Genomic DNA, 25034 nt, shown 5'->3' on the forward strand with positions numbered 1-25034 from the left:
CAACAGCTCCGCGTAGAATACACCTCTTGTCAGTCTCTTATCTTCCCAAAAGCCCCTCAAAATATTGGCTTGCTATTTCAAATTTTACTTATCAAAATAAGTCCGGATTTGCACAACGTAGGCACAAAATACTCTAATACACTTTCCGTATCAGCTTTCAGGAATAACCGGTCTACAATTCTCCTGTTTCGCAGCTGCTTTATCACAGTGGAGGTTGGAGAAAACTTAATGAGAATGACAGAAGTGTGAAGAAGAAGAAGATGATATTGGATTTATATCCCGCCCTCCACTCCGAAAAGTCTCAGAGCGGCTCACAATCTCCTTTACCTTCCTCCCCCACAACAGACACCCTGTGAGGTAGATGAAGATATTGGATTTATATCCCACCCTCCACTCCGAAGAGTCTCAGAGCGGCTCACAATCTCCTTTATCTTCCTGCCCCACAACAGACACCCTGTGAGGTAGATGAAGATATTGGATTTATATCCCACCCTCCACTCCGAAGAGTCTCAGGGCAGCTCACAATCTCCTTTCCCTTCCTCCCCCACAACAGACACCCTGTGAGGTAAATGAAGATATTGGATTTATATCCCGCCCTCCACTCCGAAGAGTCTCAGGGCGGCTCACAATATCCTTTCCCTTCCTCCCCCACAACAGACACCCTGTGAGGTAAATGAAGATATTGGATTTATATCCCGCCCTCCACTCCGAAGAGTCTCAGGGCGGCTCACAATATCCTTTCCCTTCCTCCCCCACAACAGACACACTGTGAGGTAGATGAAGATATTGGATTTATATCCCGCCCTCCACTCCAAAGAGTCTCAGAGCAGCTCACAATCTCCTTTCCCTTCCTCCCCCACAACAGACACCCTATGAGGTGGGTGGGGCTGGAGAGGGCTCTCACAGCAGCTGCCCTTTCAAGGACAACCTCTGCCAGAGCTATGGCTGACCCAAGGCCATGCCAGCAGGTGCAAGTGGAGGAGTGGGGAATCAAACCCTGTTCTCCCAGATAAAAGTCTGCACACTTAACTACTACACCAAACTGAGAAATATAAGCAAAGTATTGGAAAATGTGGCTTGAATAAAGCAGTTGCGAAACAGGAGAATTGTAGACCGGTTATGCCTGAAAGCTGATACGGAAAGTGTATTGGAGTATTTTGTGCCTTCATTGTGCAAATCCGGACTTATTTTGATAATTAAAATTTGAAATAGCAAACCAATATTTTGAGGGGCTTTTTTGAAGATAAGAGACTGACAAAAGATGCATTGAACATGGAGCTGTTGCTTTTCTTCTGTCTCCTATACGTGTGGCTTTTTTTTCCTGTTGCCCGACTTCCCTGGTGCGGCTGCTGCTGGCGTCCTCACCAAGTTTGCCTCTCTCTGCCTCTCCCCTGCAGCTTTGGCGAAGGGGCTTTTGAGAAGGCGCCTGCAGGCTGCAGAGGGGGCCCCAGGCAGCGGCGGTGGGTGCTTTGACTTTTTGGGCGCCTCGATAATTGACAAGGGGCCCCCGAGATTTCGATTGCCTAAGGGCCTCCACAGAGTTTAATTCGGCACTGCCCCCTGCCCATTCATTGAGCCCCCATCCCACACCTGTGCTTCTCCGTGTAAGAGACGAACCCATTCCTGATGCCTTCACTGTGGTTGCCAACCTCCAGGTGGCTTGGCAAAACAAACCCTGTGTTGCAAATTAGGACCTGGGGATCCCTTCCAACTCTAGTATTCTTTGATTTCAACAATTAATTCTACCATAAGTTCCAACTATGGGGAGGGACTGTGGCTCAGTGGTAGAGCATCTGCTTGGTAAGCAGAAGGTCCCAGGTTCAATCCTTGGCATCTCCAAAAAAGGGTCCAGGCAAATAGGTGTGAAAAACCTCAGCTTGAAACCCTGGAGAGCTGCTGCCAGTCTGAGTAGACAAGACTGACTTTGATGGACCAAGGGTCTGATTCAGTAGAAGGCAGCTTCATATGCCCAACTATTCAAAAAAAAATCCAGTTTGGTGTCGTGGTTAAATGCGTAGACTCTTACCTGGGAGAACCGGGTTTGATTCCCCGCTCCTCCACTTGCACCTGCTGGAATGGCCTTGGGTCAGCCGAAGCTCTCGTAGGAGTTGTCCTTGAAAGGGCAGCTGCTGTGAGAGCCCTCTCTGCCCCACCCACCTCACAGGGTGTCTGTTGTGGGGCGAGAGGATATAGGAGACTGTAAGCCGCTCTGAGTCTCTGATTCAGAGAGAAGGGCGGGGTACAAATCTGCAGTCTTCTTCTTCTTTTGGTTTTGAATTCAACAATGTATTCTCAAAGTTAACAGTCAATCTGTTCCTTTTCCAACGACCCGATGCCTGCCTATATTACAGCAGTCCCCAGCCTGCTCAAATACTCCCTGTGGATTGCAGCTTTTAACTGCTGTCAATTTCATTTGATACATGGGATGGAAACAATAGCTGTCCATTTCATACCTTCGCTTCAATTCAGCGACAACATGGCTCCCAGGTTCACTAGTATGTTTCTGTTAGAGCAGATGTGGCCAAACTTGCTTATCATAAGAGCCACATGGAATAAATGTCAGCTGTTGAAGGAAGGAAGGGAGGAAGGAAGGAAAATAGATGGGGGAGGGAGAGGTGGAAAAAAGCAGCTTTCACTTTAAATGCATTCTCCAAGCTGCTGGCAAGCTTGGCTTTGAGAAGCAAATTAGAGAGAAATGCCTTCTCCTCCTCCGGTCCTACCTTGTCCATTGAATAGTAGGTGCAGCAGCATAACAATCCCTGGATTAGGAGAGTGGGCAACCAGCCAGCCACCAGGGGCTTTGCCACACCCCTAGCAGCCCTCCTTAACCCTTGGAGAAGCCCACACCACCCTTTCTCCACTTCTTATGCGATTTGGGGCAGAGGGTGGCTTGCTGGCCTTTAGACTCAAGGGGGGGGGCTCCCAGGAGAGCCCCAGGCGAGCGAGGCCTGCTTGGGCTGACTGGATCTCTAGCCAGCCCAAGCAGGCCGCTCCCCCCTGGGGCTCTCCTTTCTTGTGTTGGGTTGCTTTGAATTGGTGGGGGAGGCAGCATATGCTAATGAGTTATGCTAATGAGCTCCACCACCTATGTTTCTACAAAACGACCCGATCCCTGCCTAAGATGCATACTGAGTAGCTTAGATGAAGCCACGATGGAGCCAGAAGAGGAGAGAGAATTCAGTGGGGTGCCGTGCCACCAAGTCCACCCTCCAAAGCCTCCATTGACTCCAGGGAGAACTGATCTGTGCAGGGATCTCCAGGTCCCACCTGGAGGCTGGCATCCCTAGGATCAGCACTTGGCCTACAAACCTTCTAAATACAATTTAGAAGGGGCAGAGGGCGCAAACCCCAAATAATCGTTCCTCCAAGCCGTTTGCCTGTCAAAAATGCCTCTCCTGTTTCAAGCACCGGTAGAGGCAGAGGTTGCCTGTTTCTCCGCCACCACCAGACACCCAGAAGAGGATCGAGGTAGGTTAAGATTGGCAAGTTGGAGGAACTCTTGGAGATTTGGGGATGGAGCCTGGGGTGGCCAGAGACCTCAGTGGGTACAGCACCGTACGGTCCACCTTTCGAAGCATCCCTTTTCTCCAGGGAAACAGATGAGCTGTAATTCTGCAGGATCTCCAGGTCCTGCCTGGAGGCTGGCATCCCTAGCTTGTAGCACTGCTTCCTGAGAAGTGGGGGGAGGGGAATGTCATCAAAAAGTGTCGTCAAAAAGTGGGGGGAGGGGAGGGAAACGTCTGCTGGGAACTCTGTTATTCCCTATGGAGATTTATTCCCATCGAAAATCATGGAGAATTGATTTGTGGGTTATCTAGGGCTCTTGGGGGGGCTGTTTTTTGAGGTAGAGGCACCAACATTTCAGCATAGCGTTCAGTGCCTCTCCCCAAAATACCCCCTAAATTTCAAAAAGATTGGACCTGGGGGTTCAATTCTATGAGCCCCCAAAGAAGGTGCCCCTATCCTTCATTATTTCCAACGGAGGGAAGGCATTTAAAAGGTGGGCGGTCCCTTGAAATGTGATGACCAGAACTCCCTTTGGAGTTCAATGATGCTTGTCACACCCTTGCTCCTGGCTCCACCCCCAAAGTCCTCAGTTATTTCTTGAATTGGACCTGGCAACCCGAGAGGGTGGACTCTGTGGTATCATGTTGCCTCCTAGACGGTGCCCTCAGATCTCCAGGAACTCACCAAGTCATAGATACAGGCCTCATTTTGGGCAGGAGCTCACAGGAGCGGAGCTTCAGGACCTCTAAATTTTATGGGGCTCTTTCTTTCTTAATCCCCCCCCCCAAAAAAAATTCTTGCTTCTGGGCTCCAGTGTTCAATCCCGCCTTGTGAGAACTTCTCTGAAATCTAAGATCTGACAAACAAAGATCTGTTTTGGGAGGGATGGTGGCTCAGTGGTAGAGCATCTGCTTGGGAAGCAGATGGTCCCAGGTTCAATCCCTGGCATCTCCAAAAAAGGGTCCAGGCAAATAGGTGTGAAAAACCTCAGCTTGAGACCCTGGAGAGCCGCTGCCAGTCTGAGAAGACAATACTGACTTTGATGGACCAAGGGTCTGATTCAGTATAAGGCAGCTTCATATGTTAATATGTTCAAACTTTCTAATATGTTCTCCCTACAAAAAAATGGGGAAATAACCAGAACGTGTCTAGTAGACAGATGGAAATCTTCATTGTGCCAAACTGTGGCCACCTAGGAGAAAGTAATTTTAGAAGTATGATGGGAGTAAGGTTTTATTTATTTATTTATTACTTATTTATTATTTATTACTTTAAATTTCTATCCCGCCCTCTCCGCAAGCGACTTTATGATGACAGTTGTAATTCCAGAAGCATTTTAAGGTAGATGTTGAGCTGATAGAATTGGGACTGGCTTCAAAAAGGCATGATTTGCTTTAATTGTATTAAGTACCCCTTATCTTCTGTATACTTAATGTATAATGCCATTAAAGGTTGTTGTTGTTGATAGAATTTGGTACACCTTCCGTTGATGTCAGGGGTGTGTGGCATATGCAAATAGGTTGTGTTCATGAGCTCCGGCACCTCTTTTTTTATGAAATGACCCCTGCGTAGATAACTCCCCTTGGGGGAACAGAGTTCGAATCCAGAAGCACCTTTAAGACCAACGAGATTTACACCTCATTAGATAACACGGCTGCCCGCCTCGATCTACCCTTGGGGGAAGTCATGACACTGAATTATGATACTAGTTGGTTTGGGGAAGTTTTTGGGTCCTCCAGCCCTCATTGCAGAAGTGAAACGAGGGAGCAGGCAGAAGAGAAAGCCCGAGGAAGGAAGTGGAATACCTGGCTCAGGATCCTCCTCTTTTCTCTTCCTCTTTCAGAAAGCAGGTCAGAGCCTTTGCGGATTAATATGGAAGACCAGCTGGCTCGAGGGGCGCCACCCCTGGACGCCCCGTCCCCTGGGATAGGGGACCGGGAGCTATTTGGCTACGTGGGGATCGAGGCAGTGCTGGAGCAGATGCGAATCAAGACCATGAAGTCGGGGTTTGAGTTCAACATCATGGTTGTAGGTAAGCACCCCCTCACCCCCGGTCTGCTTGTCGCTGTTATAAAATGCCTTGGGGAAGACAAGCAATGGAGGGTGGGAAGACAGGAGAGGAGAGGCTGTACTCAATTCGAGAGCCGGTTTGTTGTAGTAGTTAAGAGCAGTGGACTCTAATCTGGAGAACCGGGTTCAAGATCCCCCACTCTTTCTCCGCCTGCAGCCAGCTGGGTGACCTTGGGCCCACCAGTTCTCTCGGAGCTGTTCTCTCTCAAGAGCAGTTCTCTCCGAGCTCTCTCAGCCCCACCTACTTCACAGGGTGTCTGTTGCGGGGAGGGGAAGGGAAGGAGATTGTAAGCCTCTCCGAGACTTCGATAGAAAGGTAGGGTTTAAATCCAATTCTTCTAAAACCTGGGCTCAGATCCTTTTCAGAGGGACCCTTCTCAGTCAGTAAGCCTTTCTCCTCCCACCCCCCCCGCACGTGGGGACTGCCTGTTAAACCGAAGCCACATCACACTCTTCAGCCGGGCCAACCCAAGAGCGTGAAATGGCACGAGAGCGTTTTGAGTTCTGCAGAAAATGCAGAGATGCAGAATTCTGGTTTTGTACTGCGGAATTCCAACGGCTCAGGAACAGGATTTCAGATTCTGGGGGTTCTCTTCAGCACACACAACAACCCTGGAGAGGAGGCACGAGGGTAGGCTTGTTAAGTTCCTCCTGGCCCCGCCAACATGGGATGGGAGGTAGGGTTGCCAGCTCCAGGTTAGGAAAGTCCTGGATATTTGGGGATGGTACCTGGGGAAGACGGGGACCTCCGTGGGGTACGATGCCATACACACCACCCTCCAAAGTAGCCATTTTCTCCAGAGGAACTGGTCTCTGTAATCGGGTTGCCAAGTCCAATTCAAGAAATATCTGGAGACTTTGGGGGTGGAGCCAGGAGACTTTGGGGGTGGAGCCAGGAGACTTTGGGAGGTGGAGCCAAGATCAAGGCTGTGACAAGCATAATCGAACTCCAAAGGGAGTTCTGGCCATAAAGGGACGGCACACCTTTTCAATTCCTTCCTTCCATAGGAAATCATGAAGGATAGGGGCACCTTCTTTTGGGGCTCATAGAATTGGACCCCCTGGTCCAATCTTTTTGAAACTTGGGGGGTATTTGGGGAAGAGGCACTAGATGCTATACTGAAAATTTGGAGCCGCTACCCCCAAAAAACAGCCCCCTCAGAGCCCCAGATACCCATGGATCAATTCTCCATGATTTTCTATGGGAATAAATCTCTATAGGGAATAATAGAGTTCCCAGCAGACATTTCCCTCCCCTCCCCCCGCTTTCTGACAACCCTGAAGCAGGGGGAGGGTCTCCAAACGGGGGGATCCCCTGCCCCCACCTGGAGACTGGCAACCCTACTCTGTAATCTGGAGATGGGATTCCCAGATCCCATCTGGGAGTTGTAAACAAAACACAACCTCAAGGTTATGATGACAAAATTACTAATATTGGCAACAGCATTACCATCCCTAAAGAGAACGAGTCCCTCAATAACAGGATCATGAAGTATCAATATCTTGAATCCAAACAGACGATAACGGGCCTTGAGCCGTTTAAGAGCGCGTGCCCTGATTGAGAGTATCTTGTGGAGACTGTTTGGCCTCTGTGGATAACGTTTGAATGTTGCAAAGTGTACTTTGTATAAGTATCGAGGAATATCCCGTGTTGACAAAGGACTGAAACAGGTATGGCGGCAGAAGTCAACGACCTGTTCCGGAGAATTCCAACTTCAGCTATATGCGATAACTGAATGCCTTTGCATCTTCTGGAACTGTTATCGAGTCCGTTTGGATTCAAGATATTGGTACTTCATGATACTGTTATCAAGGGACTCGTTCTCTTTATGTATGATAATACTGTTGCAAATATTAGTAATCTGGAGAGCCAGTTTGGTGTAGTGGTTAAGTGTATGAACTCTTATCTGGGAGAACCGGGTTTGATTCTCCACTCCTCCACTTGCAGCTGCTGGAATGGCCTTGGGTCAACCATAGCTTTTGTAGTTGTTGTCCTTGAAAGGGCAGCTGCTGGGAGAGCTCTCTCAGCCCCACCCACCTCACAGGATGTCTGTTGTGGCGGGGAGAAGATATAGGAGATTATAAGAAATATCCTTGAAAGGGCAGCTGCTGGGAGAGCTCTCTCAGCCCCACCCACCTCACAGGGTGTCTGTTGTGGCGGGGAGAAGATATAGGAGATTGTAAGCCGATCTGAGTTTCTGATCCAGAGAGAAGGGCACAGTACAAATCTGCAGTCTTCTTCTAATTTTGTCATCATAACCTTGAGGTTGTGTTTTGTTTGCAATTCTGTGGTGACTTCTCTCTTTGTTTAACAACCCACCTGGAAGATGGCATCCCCAGGGGAAGGCCCCGTGTCAAAAAGCCAACCGCATGGCCAGATACCATTCACACTGGAAGGATTCGTAGTCTTTCGGAACCCCAGCAGAGCAGAGCGGCTCAGTTTGCAGGCGGCTTCTGCCCCCAAGGGAGGCGTGAGGCCAGGAAGCGTGAGCCCCGTTTCCCACTCTGCCTGTGTCACTTGAGATCCTGCAGGCCTCTCCGGAGCCGTCCGGGAAATCTGTTGACTCCGCAAAATGCAGGCCTCCCTGGAGAACGGACAGCTGGGCAGAGAGCGCTTTTTTTGCCTGCAGCCGGAAAACTGAGCTCATGTTTGAATGTATGAATGCAGAGAGGAGCCTGGCCGGTGCTTAGCAACCTGGGGTGCGGCGCACGTGGGAACTGGAAAGGGGTGTTTTTCTCTGCCTCTGGAAGCACCGGGAGTTGCGTTTCCCAAGCTCTTTCGATCTCCGGAGCATGGTTGCCTTTTTTCCTGGATTAGAATTGAAGGCATGCTTCCCGTCAAAAAGCATCTGTAGTTTCTCAACCAGCTGGACAAGCGGACAGGCAGGCATACGTCCATGCTAGCCCAGTGCATGCTGAACATAAGAACGTAAGAGAAGCCATGTTGGATCAGGCCAGTGGCCCATCCAGTCCAACATTCTGTGTCACACAGTGGCCAAAAAACCCAGGTGCCATCAGGAGGTCCACCAGTGGGGCCAGGGCACTAGAAGTCCTCACACTGTTGCCCCCCGCCCAAGCACCAAGAATACAGAGCATCACTTGCCCAGACAGTTTCATCAATATGATGTGGCTAATAGCCACTGATGGACCTCTGCTCCAGATGTTTCTCCAATCTCCTCTTGAAGCTGTCTATGCTTGTAGCCGCCACCACCTCCTGTGGCAGTGAATTCCACGTGTGACTCACCCTTTGGGTGAAGAAGGACTTCCTTTTATCCGTTTTAACTCGACTGCTCAGCAATTTCATTGAATGCCCACGAGTTCTCGTATTGTGAGAAAGGGAGAAAAGGACTTCTTTCTCTACCTTCTTTATCCGGTCATCCTCTTGTAAACCTCGATCATGTCGCCCCCTCAGTCTACATTTCTCCAAGCTCCCAGTGTCTTCTCCAGGATTGGGACCCCTCCGTGCCAATGCCACAAGCTTCACAGAGGTACCTGCTCTTCGAGAACCAATATTGGTTAGTGTTGGACTAAGACAGAGACAATGAGGGTTCCCGGGGCTTTTTCTTGCAGCCATCACTCCTTTGCATATTAGGCCATGCTCCCCTGATGTAGCCAATCCTCCTGGAGCTTACAGGGCTCTGTGTATAGGGCCTCCTGTAAACTCTTATAGCTGGGGTGGCCAAGGGTAGCTCTCCAGATTTTTTTTGCCTACAACTCCCATCAGCCCCAGCCAGCTTGGCCAATGGCTGGGGCTGATGGGAGTTGTAGGCAAAAAACATCTGGAGAGCTACCCTTGGCCACTCCTGTCTTATTGGCGACATCAGGGAGGTTGAGCCTAATAGGTAAAGGAGTGCCTGCTACAAAAAAAAAAGCCCTGATTGAGTTCCAATTGCATTTCAGCCTAGCTCACCTCATAGGGTCAGGGGTGGAATTCTAGCAGGAGCTCCTTTGCCTATTAGGCCTCTGGATGCTATGCTGAAAATTTGGTGCCTCTACCTCAAAAACAGCCCTTCCCCCCCGATACCCAGATCAGTTCTCCATTATACCCTATGGGAATCAGTCTCCATAGGGGATAATGGAGTGCCCAGCAGACATTTCCTACCCCCCCTTTCTGATGACCCTGAAGCGGGGGGAGGGTCTCCAAACCGGGGGATCCCCTGCCCCCACCTGGGGATTGAGCAACCCAGAAAGAGCTACGCGGATAATGGAGCAGGGAAACCAGGTTACAAAAAAACCTCCGCGAAAACCAGCCTCCAAAATTATACACAAATCACATCCTTCAATAATTATTTAAGAAATGTTTAAAAAATTATTACAAATCATCAACAACAAAAGTGTATAAGGAACATGTACCCTCGCCCAAAGTCACTTAGAAACAAATCAATGTCCAATATTCCTCAACAACGGGGTGCTATTTCAATAGAGCAGTCCTCCACGGAGAACAGCGCTCCAAAGAGTTTTTCTTCTATACAGCAAGACACAGGAAGTGATGATTTGTGTATAACTTTGGAGGCTGGTTTTCGTGGAGGTTTTTTTGTAACCTGGTTTCCCTGCCTCACCCGGGGATTGGCAAACCCTCCTGTGTCTTTTAGGGTTGCCAATCCCCAGGTGGGAGCAGGGGATCCCCCGGTTTGGAGACCCTCCCCCCGCTTCAGGGTCATCAGAAAGTGGGGGGAGGGGAGGGAAATGTCTGCTGGGAACTCTATTATTCCCTATGGAGATTTATTCCCATAGAAAATCATGGAGAATTGATCTACGGGTATCTGGGGCTCTGGGGGGGGGGGCCTGTTTTTTCGGTTAGAGGCACCAAATATTCAGTATAGCATCTAGTGCCTTTTCCCAAAATACCCCCCAAGTTTCAAAAAGATTGGAGCAGGGGGTCCAATTCTATGAGCCCCAAAAGAAGGTGCCCCTATCCATTATTTCCTATGGAAGGAAGGAATTGAAAAGGTGTGCCGTCCCTTTAAATGTGAGGGCCAGAACTCCCTTTGGAGTTCAATTGTGCTTGTCACAGCCTTGATCTTGGCTCCACTCCTAATGTCTCCTGGCTCCACCCCCAAAGTCCCCAGATATTTCTTGAATTGGACTTGGCAACCCTAGTGTCTTTCGACCTCGGGCCTCCTCGCAGTGCTTTGCCCTTTCTGGGAATCCCTGCCGTGAGAGCTCTGCGAACCTTTTCCTAGCAACTTCCTGCCCTTTTGCACTGCCCGTTTCTCCTCTCCTCGACTCCTTTCTCTGAAACCCAGAACGGCAGCCAAGTCTTTGTCTGGGGCGCTCCCTTCCAGAGCTGCCTAACCCTCTGATAAATTCAGCAATAAATATCCCCAGATCAAAAGTCGGAGGCCCAGCGTGGAAACGCCAGAAAGTAATCCCAAGAAAGAAGGATGATACAGTTTGGGGCCCACAGCATCATCTGTAGAGGAGGAGAAGGGGGGGATTATGGGATAATCTTTTTCTAAGCGCTCGGCAAAAGCAGGAGCACGCAAGGAGCCCGACCGATCTCCTCTGTGAGCTCCTCTGTGAGCTCTCCAGCCTGTGAAGAACCCGGACGACAGGTGCAAAAACGACAGAGTCCTGAGATTTTTCCAGCAGGCCTTGGTGTAGTGGTTAAGTGCGCGGACTCTTATCTGGGGGAACCGGGTTTGATTCCCCACTCCTCCACTTGCAGCTGCTGGAATGGCCTTGGGTCAGCCACAACTCTCGCGGGAGTTGTCTTTGAAAGGGCAGCTTCTGGGAGAGCTCTCTCAGCCCCATCCACCTCACAGGGTGTCTGTTGTGGGGGAGGAAGATAAAGGAGATTGTGAGCCGCTCTGAGACTCTGAAATGTGGAGTGGAGGGCGGGATATAAATCCAATATCATCATCATCACAGCATAGGGTCGCCAGGTCAAGAAATATCTGGGGGCTTTGGGGGCGGAGCCAGGAGACTTCGGGGGTGGAGCCAGAAGCAAGGGTGTGAAAAGCCTAATTGAAGTCCAAAGGGAGTTCTGGCCATCGTATTTAAAGAGACCACGCACCTTTTAGAAGATATTGGATTTATATTTAAATGCCTTCCCTCTATTAGAAATCATGAAGGACAGGGACACCTTCATTGGGGGCTCCCCAAGCCCCGATCCATCATTTCCAAATGGAGGGAAGTGATTTAAAAGGTGTGCAGCCCCTTTCAATGTGATGGCCGGAACTCCCTTTGGAGTTCGATCGTGCTTGTCACACCCTTGCCCCTGGCTCCACCCCCAAAGTCCTCAAGCTATTTCTTGAGTCGGACTTGGCAACCCTAGCGGGAGATCTCCAGGCCTCACCTGGAGGCTGGGAACCATACATCTTCCATCCAAAACAAAGCAAGATTCTAGTCCTTCTTGTCCCAAAGGGAAGCCTGGAAGCAAACCTCCCTGTGTTTTGTAGGCTGGACTTCTGAGTAGATGCAATGGTTGCCAGTCCCCACCTTGAACCTCTCAAGAAGTCTCTGAAGTCTAACAATAGGTGAATCTCTAGGTTCTCAACTATACTGTTTTTTCCCGTTTGGTTACAAATCCCCAGGTGGGGGCAGGGGATCCCTGATTTGGAGGCCCTTCCCTTGCTTCAGGGTCATCAGAAACTGGGGGGGGTGTCTTCAGGTCACTCCATTATTTCCTATGGAAACTGATTCCCATAGGGAATAATGGAGAATTGATCCATGGGTATCTGGGGCTCCGGAAGGGCTGTTTTTTGAGGTAGAGGCACCAAATTTTCAGCATCGCATCACGTTCCTCTCCTCAAAACATCCCTCAGGTTTCAAAACGTTTGGACCAGGGAGTCCAATTCTACGAGCCCCAAAAGAAGGTGCCCCTATCCTACATCTCTGATGGAAGGAAGGCATTTCAAAGGTGTGAGGTCCCTTTAAATGTGATGGCCAGAGCTCCCTTTGGAGTTCAAGTCTCCTTGTCCCAACCTTGCTCCTGGCTCCACCCCCAAAGCCTCCTGGCTCCACCCCTGAAGTCTCCTGGCTCCACCCCCAAAGTCCCCAGATATTTATTGAATTGGACCCTAGTAGATGTGCTGAGGATCAGGCCATGAACGAGTCTTCACTCATGCTCCGTTAGGATGAGGAGATCCCTGCCGCGGAGGGCCAAAAGGGAAGCTTTGGTCTTCCCTGGCCCTGCTGTGTCGTTTCCCCCACTTGGACGGCCGCCACCAGCACTCCTGCCCCCAGTCCAACCTTCGTGCTGTGCCAAAGCGATTGGGGGCGGCACTGGCCAATCGGGAGCCAGGAACGGGGTGTGGGGGGGGGAGCCGAAAGCCGTTCCAGCTGTGACTCCTCCGACCTCTTCCTGGAGGCTGCACATCTGCTTCCAATCAATCCTGGGAAAGTCTTTTTTTTTTTCCCCGCCCCTCTCCTCTCCAAATGTGGACAAGTTTGACGTTTTTTGAACTTAAAAGGGGGTGTGCGTGTGTGCAGGACGGGCCTGTGAAAGGGAGAGGAAAGCCCCTTGAAGCCAGATAAGCCTTCTTTGGGGGAAAGCTCGTGGTAAACAAGCAAGAGGGGAAAGGCGCCCCAGCCAGGAAGAAGAGCGTTCCTCCCCCACCCTATATTAAAAAACTGACACTGTTTTGCTTCTTATGCATGAGATAAAGGCTGCTGGGGATGGAAAAAAGTACGCTCGATTTTCCACTTGATTCCCAAAAAAAGATAAATGCCATTTTACCTAACAGGGAGATAAAATTATGTGTTGCAAGGTTCTGGATTTCACAGCAACCTTCATCAGGGGAAATGGGGGGGTGGAGTAGAGGTATGCATGTTTTGAACAGCAGCCTTCGTCAGGCAGATGAGAAAAGAAGCAGAATTCAGCCAAGATTCACCTCCTTCTCTCTTCTGCCCTGGGGGAGACTTTTTGGGAAACCGTAGCAGAGCTTGGAATGTACAGGAATGCGTTTTTTGATTTATTTATTTTTTTAAAAAAATGAACCTGTGGGCTTTCAAGATACAGCTGACTTAAGGCGACCCCAGCAAGGGGCTTTCAAGGGGGGGGGGAGAGAAGCAGAGGTGGTTGGCCACTGCCTTCCTCTGCAGATCCTTCCTTGGTGGTCTCCCTTCCAAGTACTGACCCTGCTTAACCTCCAAGATCTGACTGCTACTGAGCTTGAGGCTCAAAGGCAGGGGTGGCCAAACTTGCTAACATAAGAGCCACATAGAATAAATGCATGGCTCATTTTGTAGCAGGAGCTCCTTTGCATATTAGGCCATGTACCCCTGATGTAGCCAATCTTCCGAGAGCTTACAGGGCTCTAAGTACAGGGCCTTCTGTAAGCTCTGGGAGGATTGGCTACATCAGGGAGGTGTGGCCTAATATGCAAAGGAGCTCCTGCTGCAAAATTAGCAAGTGTCGGATGTTTGAGGGTCACAAGACAGGAAGGAAGGAAGGAGGGAGGGAAGGAAGGAAATGGGGAGAGGGAGGTGGAAAGAAAGCAACTTTAACTTTAACTTTAACTGCTAGCTGGCTTAGCTTGGAGAAGCGATTTAAAGAGAAAAATGCCTTCTCCAAGACAGGGCGGTGGGGGCTTCAAGAGCCACACAATACGTGTGAAAGAGGCACAGTTTGGCCACCCCTGACCAAAGCATCCATTTTCTCCATGTCTGTTATGAACTGGCCGGAGCAATCCCCTGTTCCACCAGCCAGCCAGCCTTTCTGCGTAGAAATTGTTCGCAGAAATTGTTCGCTCCTCCGCCTCTTTGGCCATCGTCAGGATGGTCTCACATGGCCCTCTTCTCTTCTTCTTTGCGCCCCAGGACAGAGCGGCCTGGGCAAGTCCACCATGGTGAACACGCTCTTCAAATCCAAGGTGAGCCGCAAGTCCTGCCCGGGTTACGAGGAACATATCCCGAAGACGGTGCAGCTGCTCTCTGTGACCCACGGTAAGGACTCCGAGGGAACCTCCAGGGGTGTCCAACATACGGCCCACGGGACAGAACTGGCCCATCCAAGGCTCTTCTGTGGCCCGCAAGCCACCAGTTTATTACCTTCAAGAGCCAGTTTGGTGTTGTGGTTAAGTGTGTGGACTCTTACCTGGTAGAACCAGGTTTGATTCCCATTCCTCCACTTGCACCTGCTGGAATGGCCTTGGGTTAGCCATAGCTCTCGCAGGAGTTGTCCTTGAAAGGGCAGATTCTGTCAGAGCTCTCTCAGCCCCACCTACCTCACAGGGTGTCTGTTGTGGGGGAGGAAGGTGAAGGAGATTGTGAGCCGCTCTGAGACTCTTCGGAGTGGAGGGCAGGATATAAATTCAATATCTTCATCTACTTCACAGGGTGTGGGGAGGAAGGTAAAGGAGATTGTGAGCCGCTCTGAGACTCTTCAGAGTGGAGGGCGGGATATAAATCCAATATCTTCATCTACCTCACAGGGTGTCTGTTGTGGGGGAGGAAGGTGAAGGAGATTGTGAGCCGCTCTGAGACTCTTCGGAGTGGAGGGCAGGATATAAATCCAATATCTTCTTCTTCTTTATTGCCGGATGGCCAAGACTGTGCATTATGGCTCTGTGTATTGTCCCAGGATGGTGGAAGTGGGAGGGGGGCCATCAGAGAGACACTTCAAGGAAATTCCACAAAGAGTGTTAGATGTTTGAAGCAGGCTTGTGTTTTGAGCAAGGCTTTTTCGGTAGCGGGAGCTCCTTTGCATATTAGGCCACACCCCTCGGATGTAGCCAGTCCTCCAACAAAAGAGTTCCCAACCACCAGTCCATGGACTGGGACCAGTCCGTGGCCTGCTAGCAACCAGGCCACAGAGCAAGGCAGAGGCAGTGAAGCCTCGCTCCAAGGCAGGGAGGCAGCCTCTTTTGTCCACTTGGGTCCCGGGCTGGTGGAAAGGGCAGCACTGCTGTGACCTTAGCCTCCCCCTCATTTATAGACCCCCCCCCACTGATCAGCTGATTGGCGCGGGTCTTTAAATTGAGAGAGGGAGGCAGATTGGCCTTCTGCCGCCTAGCCACCTAGTGGGGAAGTAGCAGAAACTGCCCCACTCTCCCCCCCCCATTTAAAGACCCCCATGGGGGACAGGGATGGGATGTGGGTGGGGGGGCGGCCTGGGGTGGCAAAAAAACCAGTGCCGCCCCCCGCTCCCGGTCCATGGAAAAATTGCATTCCACGAACCCGGTCCCTGGTGCCAAAAAGTTTGGGGGCCGCTGAAGAAGAAGAATTGCAGATTTATACCCCGCCCATCTCTCTGAACGCAGAAGAATCGATGCTTTCGAGCTGTGGTGCTGGAGAAGACTCTTGAGAGTTGCTTGGACTGCAAGAAGATCCAATCAGTCAGTCCTAAGGGAAATCAACCCAGACTGTTCCCTGGATGGTCAGATACTGAAGCTGAAGCTCAAATACTTTGACCACCAAATTAGAAGGGAGCACTCACTGTACAAAGACCCTGATGCTGGGAAAAGAAGAAGGGGACGGCAAAAGAGGAGATGGCTGGACAGCGTTGCTGATGTCACAAACATGAATTTGAGCAGACTTCGGAGGATGGTGGAAGAGAGGAGGGCCTGGTGTGACTTTGTCCAGGGGGTCGCAAAGAGTTGGACTCGACTGTGCGACTGAACAACAACATCTCTCTGAATCAGAGACTCAGAGCGGCTTACAATCTCCTATCTCTTCTTCCCCCCACGACAGACACCCTGTGAGGTGGGTGGGGCTGAGAGAGCTCTGACAAAAGCTGCCCTTTCAAGGACAACCTCTGCCAGAGCTCTGGCTGACCCAAGGCCATGCTAGCAGGTGTAAGTGGAGGAGTCAGGAATCAAACCCGGTTCTCCCAGATAAGAGTCGGCACACTTCACCACGACACCAAACTGGCTCTACCCTGCTTCAAGAGTTTCCAGGGCTCTTCATACAGGGCCTACTGCGAGCACTTGGAGGACTGGCTACATCAGGGGCATGTGGCCTAATAGGCAAAGGAGTTCCTTTTTTGAGTAAAACATGAAATCATTCCCTGGGTTTGCCTGTGTCCTTTATAACAGTGGCTCCCAACCTTTTTGGCACCAGGAAATGGTTTCGTGGAAGGCAGTTTTTCAGGAGAAGGCAGCTTCATGCATTCCTCCGTGTCTGGCAGCCTCCTCCTCTCTTACCAGTCTGGTGTAGTGGTTAAGTGTGCAGACTCTTATCTGGGAGAACCGGGTTTGATTCCCCACTCCTCCACTTGCACCTGCTGGAATGGCCTTGGGTCAGCCATAGCTCTGGCAGAGGTTGTCCTTGAAAGGGCAGCTGCTGTGAGAGCCCTCTCCAGCCCCACCCACCTCACAGGGTGTCTGTTGTGGGGGAGGAAGGGAAAGGAGATTGTGAGCCGCTCTGAGACTCTTCGGAGTGGAGGGCGGGATATAAATCCAATATCTTCTTCTTCTTCTTACTTCCATCAGGATCTGCACTGGATACAGAAATGGGTGGAAAGTTAGCCTCTGCCTGGGCTGCCAATGACCAAGGGAAGCTCTGGGAGGCCCCATAACGTTGGCACAGGCCCAGCGGAGCTGCCCACATCCTTGTTCTGCCTTCGTCTTCCTGGTTTGAGCAACCAGGGGCTGCGGCCACCTCACCACATCCCTAGAATGGGCTGCCACTGCCCTGCGTCCTCTCCTACCTGGATGCCACTTACGGCTGCCCACTCTGGGCTAGGAAATACCTGGAGATTTGAGGGCAGAGCCTGAAGAGGGTGGAGTTTAGGGAGGGGAGGGGCCTAGGTCGGGTGTGATGCCATCTAGCCCACCTTCCATAAGCAGCCATTGTCTGCAGGGGAAGCAGAGCAGCAGTGTTCAATAAACAAATTAGTGGTCTCAGTCGTTTGGAGGAGATCTGTTGGAATTCTGGGAGATCTCCAGCTGCCAGCCTGGAGGTTGGCAACTTGGGTTGCTGGGTCTCCCCGGACACCAGCAGGGGATGGGGGGGGGTAGGGTTGCCAAATGTAGGTGGAGGAACTCCAAGGTTTGGGGATGGAGCCTGGGGAGGACATAGAGTTCACCCTCCAAAGCATCCATTTTCGCCAGGCGAGGGGTAGCCAAATTTGTGGCTCTTTCACACACATTGAGTGGCTCTCAAAGCCCCCACCACCCTGTCGACCAGCTTGGAGAAGGCAGTTCTCTCTTTAAATCACTTCTCCAAATCAAGCCAGCTGGCAGTTTGGAGAATGCATTTAAAGTTGCTTTCTTTCCACCTCTCCCTCTCCCATCTATTTCCTTCCTTCCTTCCTTTGGTGTAGTGGTTAAGTGCAGGGACTCTTATCTGGAAGAACCGGGTTTGATTCCCTGCTCCTCCGCTTGTAGCTGCTGGAATGGCCTTGGGTCAGCCATATCTCTCGCAGAGATTGTCCTTGAAAGGGCAGCTGCTGTGAGAGCCCTCTCAGTCCCACCCACCTCACAGGGTGTCTGTTGTGGGGGGAGAAGATGAAGGAGATTGTAAGCCGCTCTGAGTCTCTGATTCAGGGAGAAGGGCGGGGTATAAATCTGCAATTCTTCTTCTTCCTTCCTGTCTTGGAGCTCTCAGATGTCTGACATTTATTCTACGTGGCTCTTACATTAAGCCAGTTGGGCCAGCCCTGCTCCAGGGGAACTGATCTCTGTCGTTCGGGTTGAGATGTGATTCCAGTGGGGTTTAATATCCCAGAGTCCACTTCTCAAAGTGGCCCATTTTCTCCAGGTGACTTGACCTCTCTCTCCTGGAGATCCGTTGTAAGAGCGGGAGATCTCCAGCCACAACCTGGAGGTTGGCCACCGTACCCTTAAATTCAAAAGTAAGCTGGCTTAAGCCATGCTTGTGCTTGATTTGGACTTGGGGGAGCGCTCCCAGGCTAACCGCGTGCTCTCTGTCCCCGGCAGTCGTCGAAGAGAAGGGCGTGAAGATGAAGCTCACGGTGACGGACACACCAGGATTCGGGGATCAGATTAACAATCAAAACTGGTATGGAAGAGCTCAGTATCTAAGGTCTGGCATCAGCCTCTTCCCTGTTAGATTTTAAAGTGACGTGCTGCCGTAGTCATTAACGCATGGTATTCACTGCTGCAGGAGGCGATGGCAGCTACAAGCTTAGACAGCTTCAAGAGGGGATTGAAGCAGGGGTGGAATTCTATCAGGAGCTCCTCTGCATATTAGGCCTCACACCCTAATGTAGCCAATCCTCCAAGAGCTTACAAGGCTCTTTTTTGTAAGCTCTTGGAGGATTGGCTACATCAAGGGGTTGTGGCCTAATATGCAAAGGAGCTCCTGCTAGAATTCCACCCCTCGATTGAAGAAACATCTGGAGCAGAGGTCCATCAGTGGCTATTAGCCACAAGTGATAGAGCACTGGACTTTTTTGTAGCAGGAACTCCTTTGCATATTAGGCCGCACACCCCTGATGTAGCCAATCCTCCTGGAGCTTACAGTAGGCCCTGTGCTAAGAGCCCTGTAAGCTCTTGCAGGATTGGCTACGCCAGGGTGTGTGTGTCTTAATATGCAAAGAAGTTCCTGCTACAAAAAAAGCCCTGGATAGAGGGAAGACTATGCCTGGGGCAGTGATACTCTGTCTTCTAGAATAGATGTTGGTAACTCCACAGAGAGGAAATTAGTGGGGATATCTGATTATATTTTATTAACGACCCATGGCCAGCATATATAGATACAATTACAATCACTCATAGTGGGAATATCAGTTGGACCAGAAGCCAGGGAAAGGACTCGCCATGAGTGACTTCTTGTTCTTGAACCAGCCTTCGCTAGATGGCAGTGTAGTGAATGACGTCACAGGTACTGTCCTGGGTGTGCACACAGTCACATTTTGTGTTGTCATAAAATGCAATGGTTGGAGCTCTTTATCTAGGGACAACACCTGGTGACTTCAAGTGCTGGGGAAATGCAACTTCCCCTTAACAAAAAAGACTTCGCTATTCATAGAAACTGGAAGGGTACCTCAAGGGTAATCTAGTCTGACCCTCTGCACAATGCAGGAAATTCATTGCTTTCCCCCTCCCTCGGTGACCTCCTGCTGTACGCCCAAGAGAAGACTAAAAAACTCCGGAGGAAAATTCCTTCCTGTCCCCAGAGTGGCAATTGGCATTACTCTGGGCATATAGGAAAGCACCATGAGAGCTGAGTTCTAGGCATGGACACTTGTATCCCTTGCTGTGGAAGAGTGGGAAGAAGACAAGCCATGAGTATTGCTGGAATGCTGCGAAAGAACTGGGAAGGGGCCTTGGCTCTGTGGAAGAGCCTCTGCATGGCGTGCAGAAGGTCCTGGGTTCAATCCTCGCCATCTCCAGTTAAAAGTTCTGGCAGCAGGTGGTGTGAAAGACCTCCGCCGGAGACCCTGGAGAGTGGCTGCCAGTCTGCGTAGACAACTCTTACCTTGATGGACCAAGGGTCTGATTCAGTAGAAGGCAGTTTCCCATATTGAATGCTAGACTGCCTGTCCCAAACGATTTTCCAGCAAGGCCGCAAGTTTTCCCTAAGAAAACATCAGAGAAGCCATGTTGGATCAGGCCAATGGCCCATCCAGTTCTATACTCTGTCACACAGTGGCCAAAATGCAGGTGCCATCAAGAGGTCCACCAGTGGGGCCAGGACACTAGAAGCCCTCCCACTGTGCCCCCACCCCTAAGCACCAAGAATATGGAGCATCCCTGCCCCAAACATAAGAACATAAGAGAAGCCATGTTGGATCAGGCCAATGGCCCATCCAGTTCTATACTGTGTCCCACAGTGGCCAAAATGCAGGTGCCATCAAGAGGTCCACCAGTGGGGCCAGGACACTAGAAGCCCTCCCACTGTGCCCCCACCCCTAAGCACCAAGAATATGGAGCATCCCTGCCCCAAACATAAGAACATAAGAGAAGCCATGTTGGATCAGGCCAATGGCCCATCCAGTTCTATACTCTGTCCCACAGTGGCCAAAATGCAGGTGCCATCAAGAGGTCCACCAGTGGGGCCAGGACACTAGAAGCCCTCCCACTGTGCCCCCACCCCTAAGCACCAAGAATATGGAGCATCCCTGCCCCAAACATAAGAGAAGCCATGTTGGATCAGGCCAATGGCCCATCCAGTCCAACACTCTGTGTCACACAGTGGCCAAAACCCAGGTGCCATCAAGAGGTCCACCAGTGGGATCAGGACACTAGAAGCCCTCCCATGGTTGCCCCGCCCAAGCACCAAGAATCCAGAGCATCACTTGCCCCAGACAGAGAGTTCTAACAATACGCTGTGGCTAAGAGCCACTGATGGACCTCTGCTCCATTTCCCTGATCTCACGCCACTGCTCTCTGTCTCTCCCCTGTAGCTGGCAGCCAATCCTGGAGTATATCAACGACCAATACGAGCGCTACTTGAGGGAAGAGATCGTCATCAACCGCAAGAGGAAGATCCCCGACACCCGCGTCCACGCCTGCGTGTATTTTGTGCCACCTACAGGGCACTGGTAAGTCACGGAAGGGGACTTCTCTGCTTTCCCGTCTGAGGAATTGCAGCTCTGCCGAGTGAGTTGGGGGCCTTCTCTTCTCTGCCATCTGCTGATGTTTCAAGACAGCTGCAAGACACTGGGAGGAAGGACATTAAACCCTCTCTCTCTGACCTCCATAAATCCCATTAGTGTTGCTCTTTCGGGCTCTGGAGATTTCACTAGGCGTCACTCACGAATGCTGGCCTCTTTCACTGTAGCCGCAAGGGCTGGTTTTGCTGAAGCTGAATCAGAGCATCCGCCAAAGTCAGGGCTTTTTTGTAGCAGGAACTCCTTTGCATATTTGGCCACACCCCCTGATGCAGCCAATCCAGGGAGGGAGGGAGGGAGGGAAATAGATGGGGAGGGAGAGGTGGAAAGAAAGCAACTTTAAATGCATTCTCCAAGCTGCCAGACAATGGCGCAGTGAGAGCTTTGAGAGTCACATGATATGTGTGAAAGAGCCACATATGGCTGCCAAATCATAGTTTGGCCACCCCTGGCCTACATTATCTAGTGGTCCTTTAACTGGAGGTGCCGGGGATTGAACCTGGGATCTTCTGCATGCCAAGCAGAGGCTCTCCCACTGAGCCATAACCCCCCAGTCTTTCCAAACATACATGAAGCTGCCTTCTGCTGGCCATGTAACTACGTGGATAGGAGACCACCAAGGAAGATTGAGGTCCCAATGCAGAGGAATGCAATGACAAACCACATGGAGCTGCCTTCGACTGAATGAAACCATTAGTCCACCAAGGCCAGAATTGTCTGCTCAGACTGGCAGCTGCCCTCCAGGGTCTCAGACGGAGGTCTTTCCCATCCCCTCCTGTCTGGTCCTTTGAAATGGAGAGGCCAGGGATTGAACCTGGGACCTTCTGCATGCCAAGCGGAGGCTCTGCCACTGAGCCACACCCCTCCCCTTAGCTATGCAAGGTCTCAGGCGGAGGTCTTTCCCATTCCCTCCTGTCTGGCCCTTTGAACTGGAGATGCTGGGATTGAACCTGTGACCTTCTGCATGCCAAGCAGAGGCTCTGCCACTGAGCCACACCCCTCCCCTTAGCTATGCAAGGTCTCAGGCAGAGGTCTTTCCCATTCCCTCCTGTCTGGCCCTTTGAACTGGAGATGCTGGGATTGAACCTGTGACCTTCTGCATGCCAAGCAGAGGCTCTGCCACTGAGCCACACCCCTCCCCTTAGCTATGCAAGGTCTCAGGCAGAGGTCTTTCCCATTCCCTCCTGTCTGGCCCTTTGAACTGGAGATGCTGGGGATTGAACCGGGGACCTTCTGTATGCCTAGCAGAGGCTCTACCACTGAGCCACAGCTCCTCCCCAAGGAGGAAGGGCAAGACAGAAGTATATCCCCAGACCTCCTTGCAGGGAAGATGCAGAGCTGGAAGCCAACTTCAAGACAGGACCCTCTCTTCGCTCCAGGTTCCTCCTGCCCCGTGAACCTTTCTAGTCATCTGAGCCTTCGGGTTTCCACGGAGAGGCATGCCAGGGGTGGCTGGAAAGGGCTCGTGCCTCGCATACCTCAATACCTGCCAGGAATCTCTGTCATTTTTAATTAAAACGAGAGCCCGTCTCCTTCGCCGTTCCAAAGGAGCTGCCAGGCGTCTCGCTCTCCCTTCCCTTCCCCTCCGCCCTGCCCGGGGAGACGTGTGGGGGCAGCTGGCCCGATCCCCGTTTTGGAACATCTGTCTCGCAGCTGCTGCTCTTCCTCTTCGAAGGGGGGGGGGCAAGAAAGTTGCAGCAATCCTGGAGGAACGGAAGGTTTTCGGGGAGGAAGGCGGGGAGACAGTTTCACCCGTCCCCCTCAGGGCCAAGAGGAGACAAAGGCAGGGCTTTTTTTTTGTAGCAGGAACTCCTTTGCATATTAGGCCACACCCCTCTGCTGTAGCCAGTCCTCCTGGAGCTTACAGGAGGCCCTGTACGAAGAGCAGGGCTCTTTTACTAGCAGGAGCTCCTTTGCATATTAGACCACGCCCCCTGATGTAGCCAATCCTTCTGGAGCTTACAGTAGGCCCTGTACTAAGAGCCCTCTAAGCTCTTGGAGGATTGGCTACATCAGAGGGCATGGCCTAATATGCAGATGAGCTCCCGCTAGAAAAAAGTGGCCTCACTAAGAGCCCTATAAACTCTTGGAGGATTGGCTACATCAGTGTGGCCTAATAGTCAAAGGAGTTCCTGCTACAAAAAAACCCAGCCCTGGGCAAAGGGAAATCCCCACTCTATGCCATTGGGGAGGAGTGGTGGCTCAGTGGTAGAGCATCTGTTCGGCATGCAGAAGGTCTCAGGTTCAGTCCCTGGCTTCTCCATGTAAAAGAATCAGGCAGTGGGAAAGGTGAAAGACCTCTCAACATCCGGAAGAGTAGCTCCCAGTTTGAGTAGATGAGGCTGACCTGTTTGGAGCAAAGGTCTGATTCAGTAGAAGGCACTGTCCGGTAAGAACGGAAGAGAAGCCATGTTGGATCAGCCCAATGGCCCATTCAGTTCAACACTCTGAGTCACATAAGAACATAAGAGAAACCATGTTGGATCAGCCCAATGGCCCATTCAGTCCAACACTCTGAGTCACATAAGAACGTAAGAGAAGCCATGTTGGATCAAGCCAATGGCCCATCCAGTCCAACACTCTGTGTCACATAAGAACATAAGAGAAGCCATGTTGGATCAGCCCGATGGCCCATTAAGTCCAACACTCTTGAGTCATATAAGATTGTAAGAGAAGCCATGTTGGATCAGGCCAATGGCCCATCCAGTCCAACACTCTGAGTCACATAAGAACATAAGAAGAAGCCATGTTGGATCAGCCCAATGCCCATCCAGTCCAACACTCTGAGTCACATAAGAACATAAGAGAAGCCATGTTGGATCAGGCCAATGGCCCATCCAGTCCAACGCTCTGAGTCACATAAGAGAAGCCATGTTGGATCAGGCCAATGGCCCATGAAGTCCAACACTCTGTGTCACATAAGAGAAGCCATCTTGGATCAGGCCAATGGCCCATGAAGTCCAGCACTCTGAGTCACATGAGAACATAAGAGAAACCATGTTGGATCAGCCCAATGGCCCATGAAGTCCAGCACTCTGAGTCACATAAGAACATAAGAGAAGCCATGTTGGATCAGCCCAATGGCCCATGAAGTCCAACACTCTGTGTCATACAGTGGCCCAAAAAAAAACATTCGAAGCCATCTCTGGTGTGCGGAATCGTTTCTCTCACAAAGAAATCGTTTCTTTCTGCCATCTGTGAGAGAAACGATTCTGCACAGCAGAGATCTTTCCGAATGTTCAAAGCGGTACACCTTTGAGCAGGTCAACTTGTCAAGCTCGTCGAAGCTTAAGTGAAACGAGGAGACGAGTACGGCCTCATCACTGGATATTATTGCCCAGCTGCGTTGAATTCAAGAAATCTGTAACTGGAGCGCTGGACTCTTTTAAGAATACTTACTTTCCTCCCAATCCTCTTACTTGGAGAAACGGCTATGGTGGCATCATAAAATGACTGTGGAATTGGGGGAAGCAGCTGTTCTTGTCTGTATGCACTAATATTCACGTGTCGGATGTGAAATTATTTATTATCGGTGGCTAAGTCATTTATTTTGTGACATTTATTTGAGGCTAGTTAACGTGGAGGCTTTTGCCTTTTTCTCCGCTCCTCGTCTGGAGGCTGGCAACCCTAGAGCAGACCCTGCGTAGGCCTCTCCCCTTCCAACAGGCTCCTTTATGCCTGAGCTAGCGGCGCATGAGTCAGCTCTGAGCTCACATGTTAAAGGGACATTTGTGAGCGGGCCAGACAAAAACCAGCCCACTCAGAGAATGACAGATAGCCTGTCTTCTAGCGTATCGCTGAAAAGGACACACCCAGTGCGGCCCAGTTCAGATTACACCAAAGTTTCAGCCGTTGAGGAAGGCCTCTTTCCTATCCATCCTAATTGATCCTATCAGGATATCCCCCCCTCCCCCGGTTTCTAAACTAGCCGTTTTTCAGGCTTTAGACAGGATTTCACAAGAGCAGTTAAACTAATCTCTGTTTAGCACTTTAT

General features: G+C 50.9%; 1 protein-coding gene across 1 annotated transcript in view; it reads left to right on the forward strand.

The window, feature by feature from the left end:
• The window catches only part of SEPTIN12 (septin 12), a 100163-nt gene that overhangs the window by 62749 nt on the left and 12380 nt on the right, over positions 1-25034 (forward strand). Inside the window, 4 exon segments of the mRNA XM_060260515.1 lie at positions 5351-5539; positions 14341-14466; positions 18402-18483; positions 20834-20972. Coding sequence (XP_060116498.1) covers positions 5351-5539; positions 14341-14466; positions 18402-18483; positions 20834-20972 — 536 coding nt within the window.

The sequence above is a fragment of the Heteronotia binoei genome, chromosome 20 (assembly GCF_032191835.1).
Source record: "Heteronotia binoei isolate CCM8104 ecotype False Entrance Well chromosome 20, APGP_CSIRO_Hbin_v1, whole genome shotgun sequence".
NCBI classification, from domain to species: Eukaryota; Metazoa; Chordata; class Lepidosauria; order Squamata; family Gekkonidae; genus Heteronotia; species Heteronotia binoei.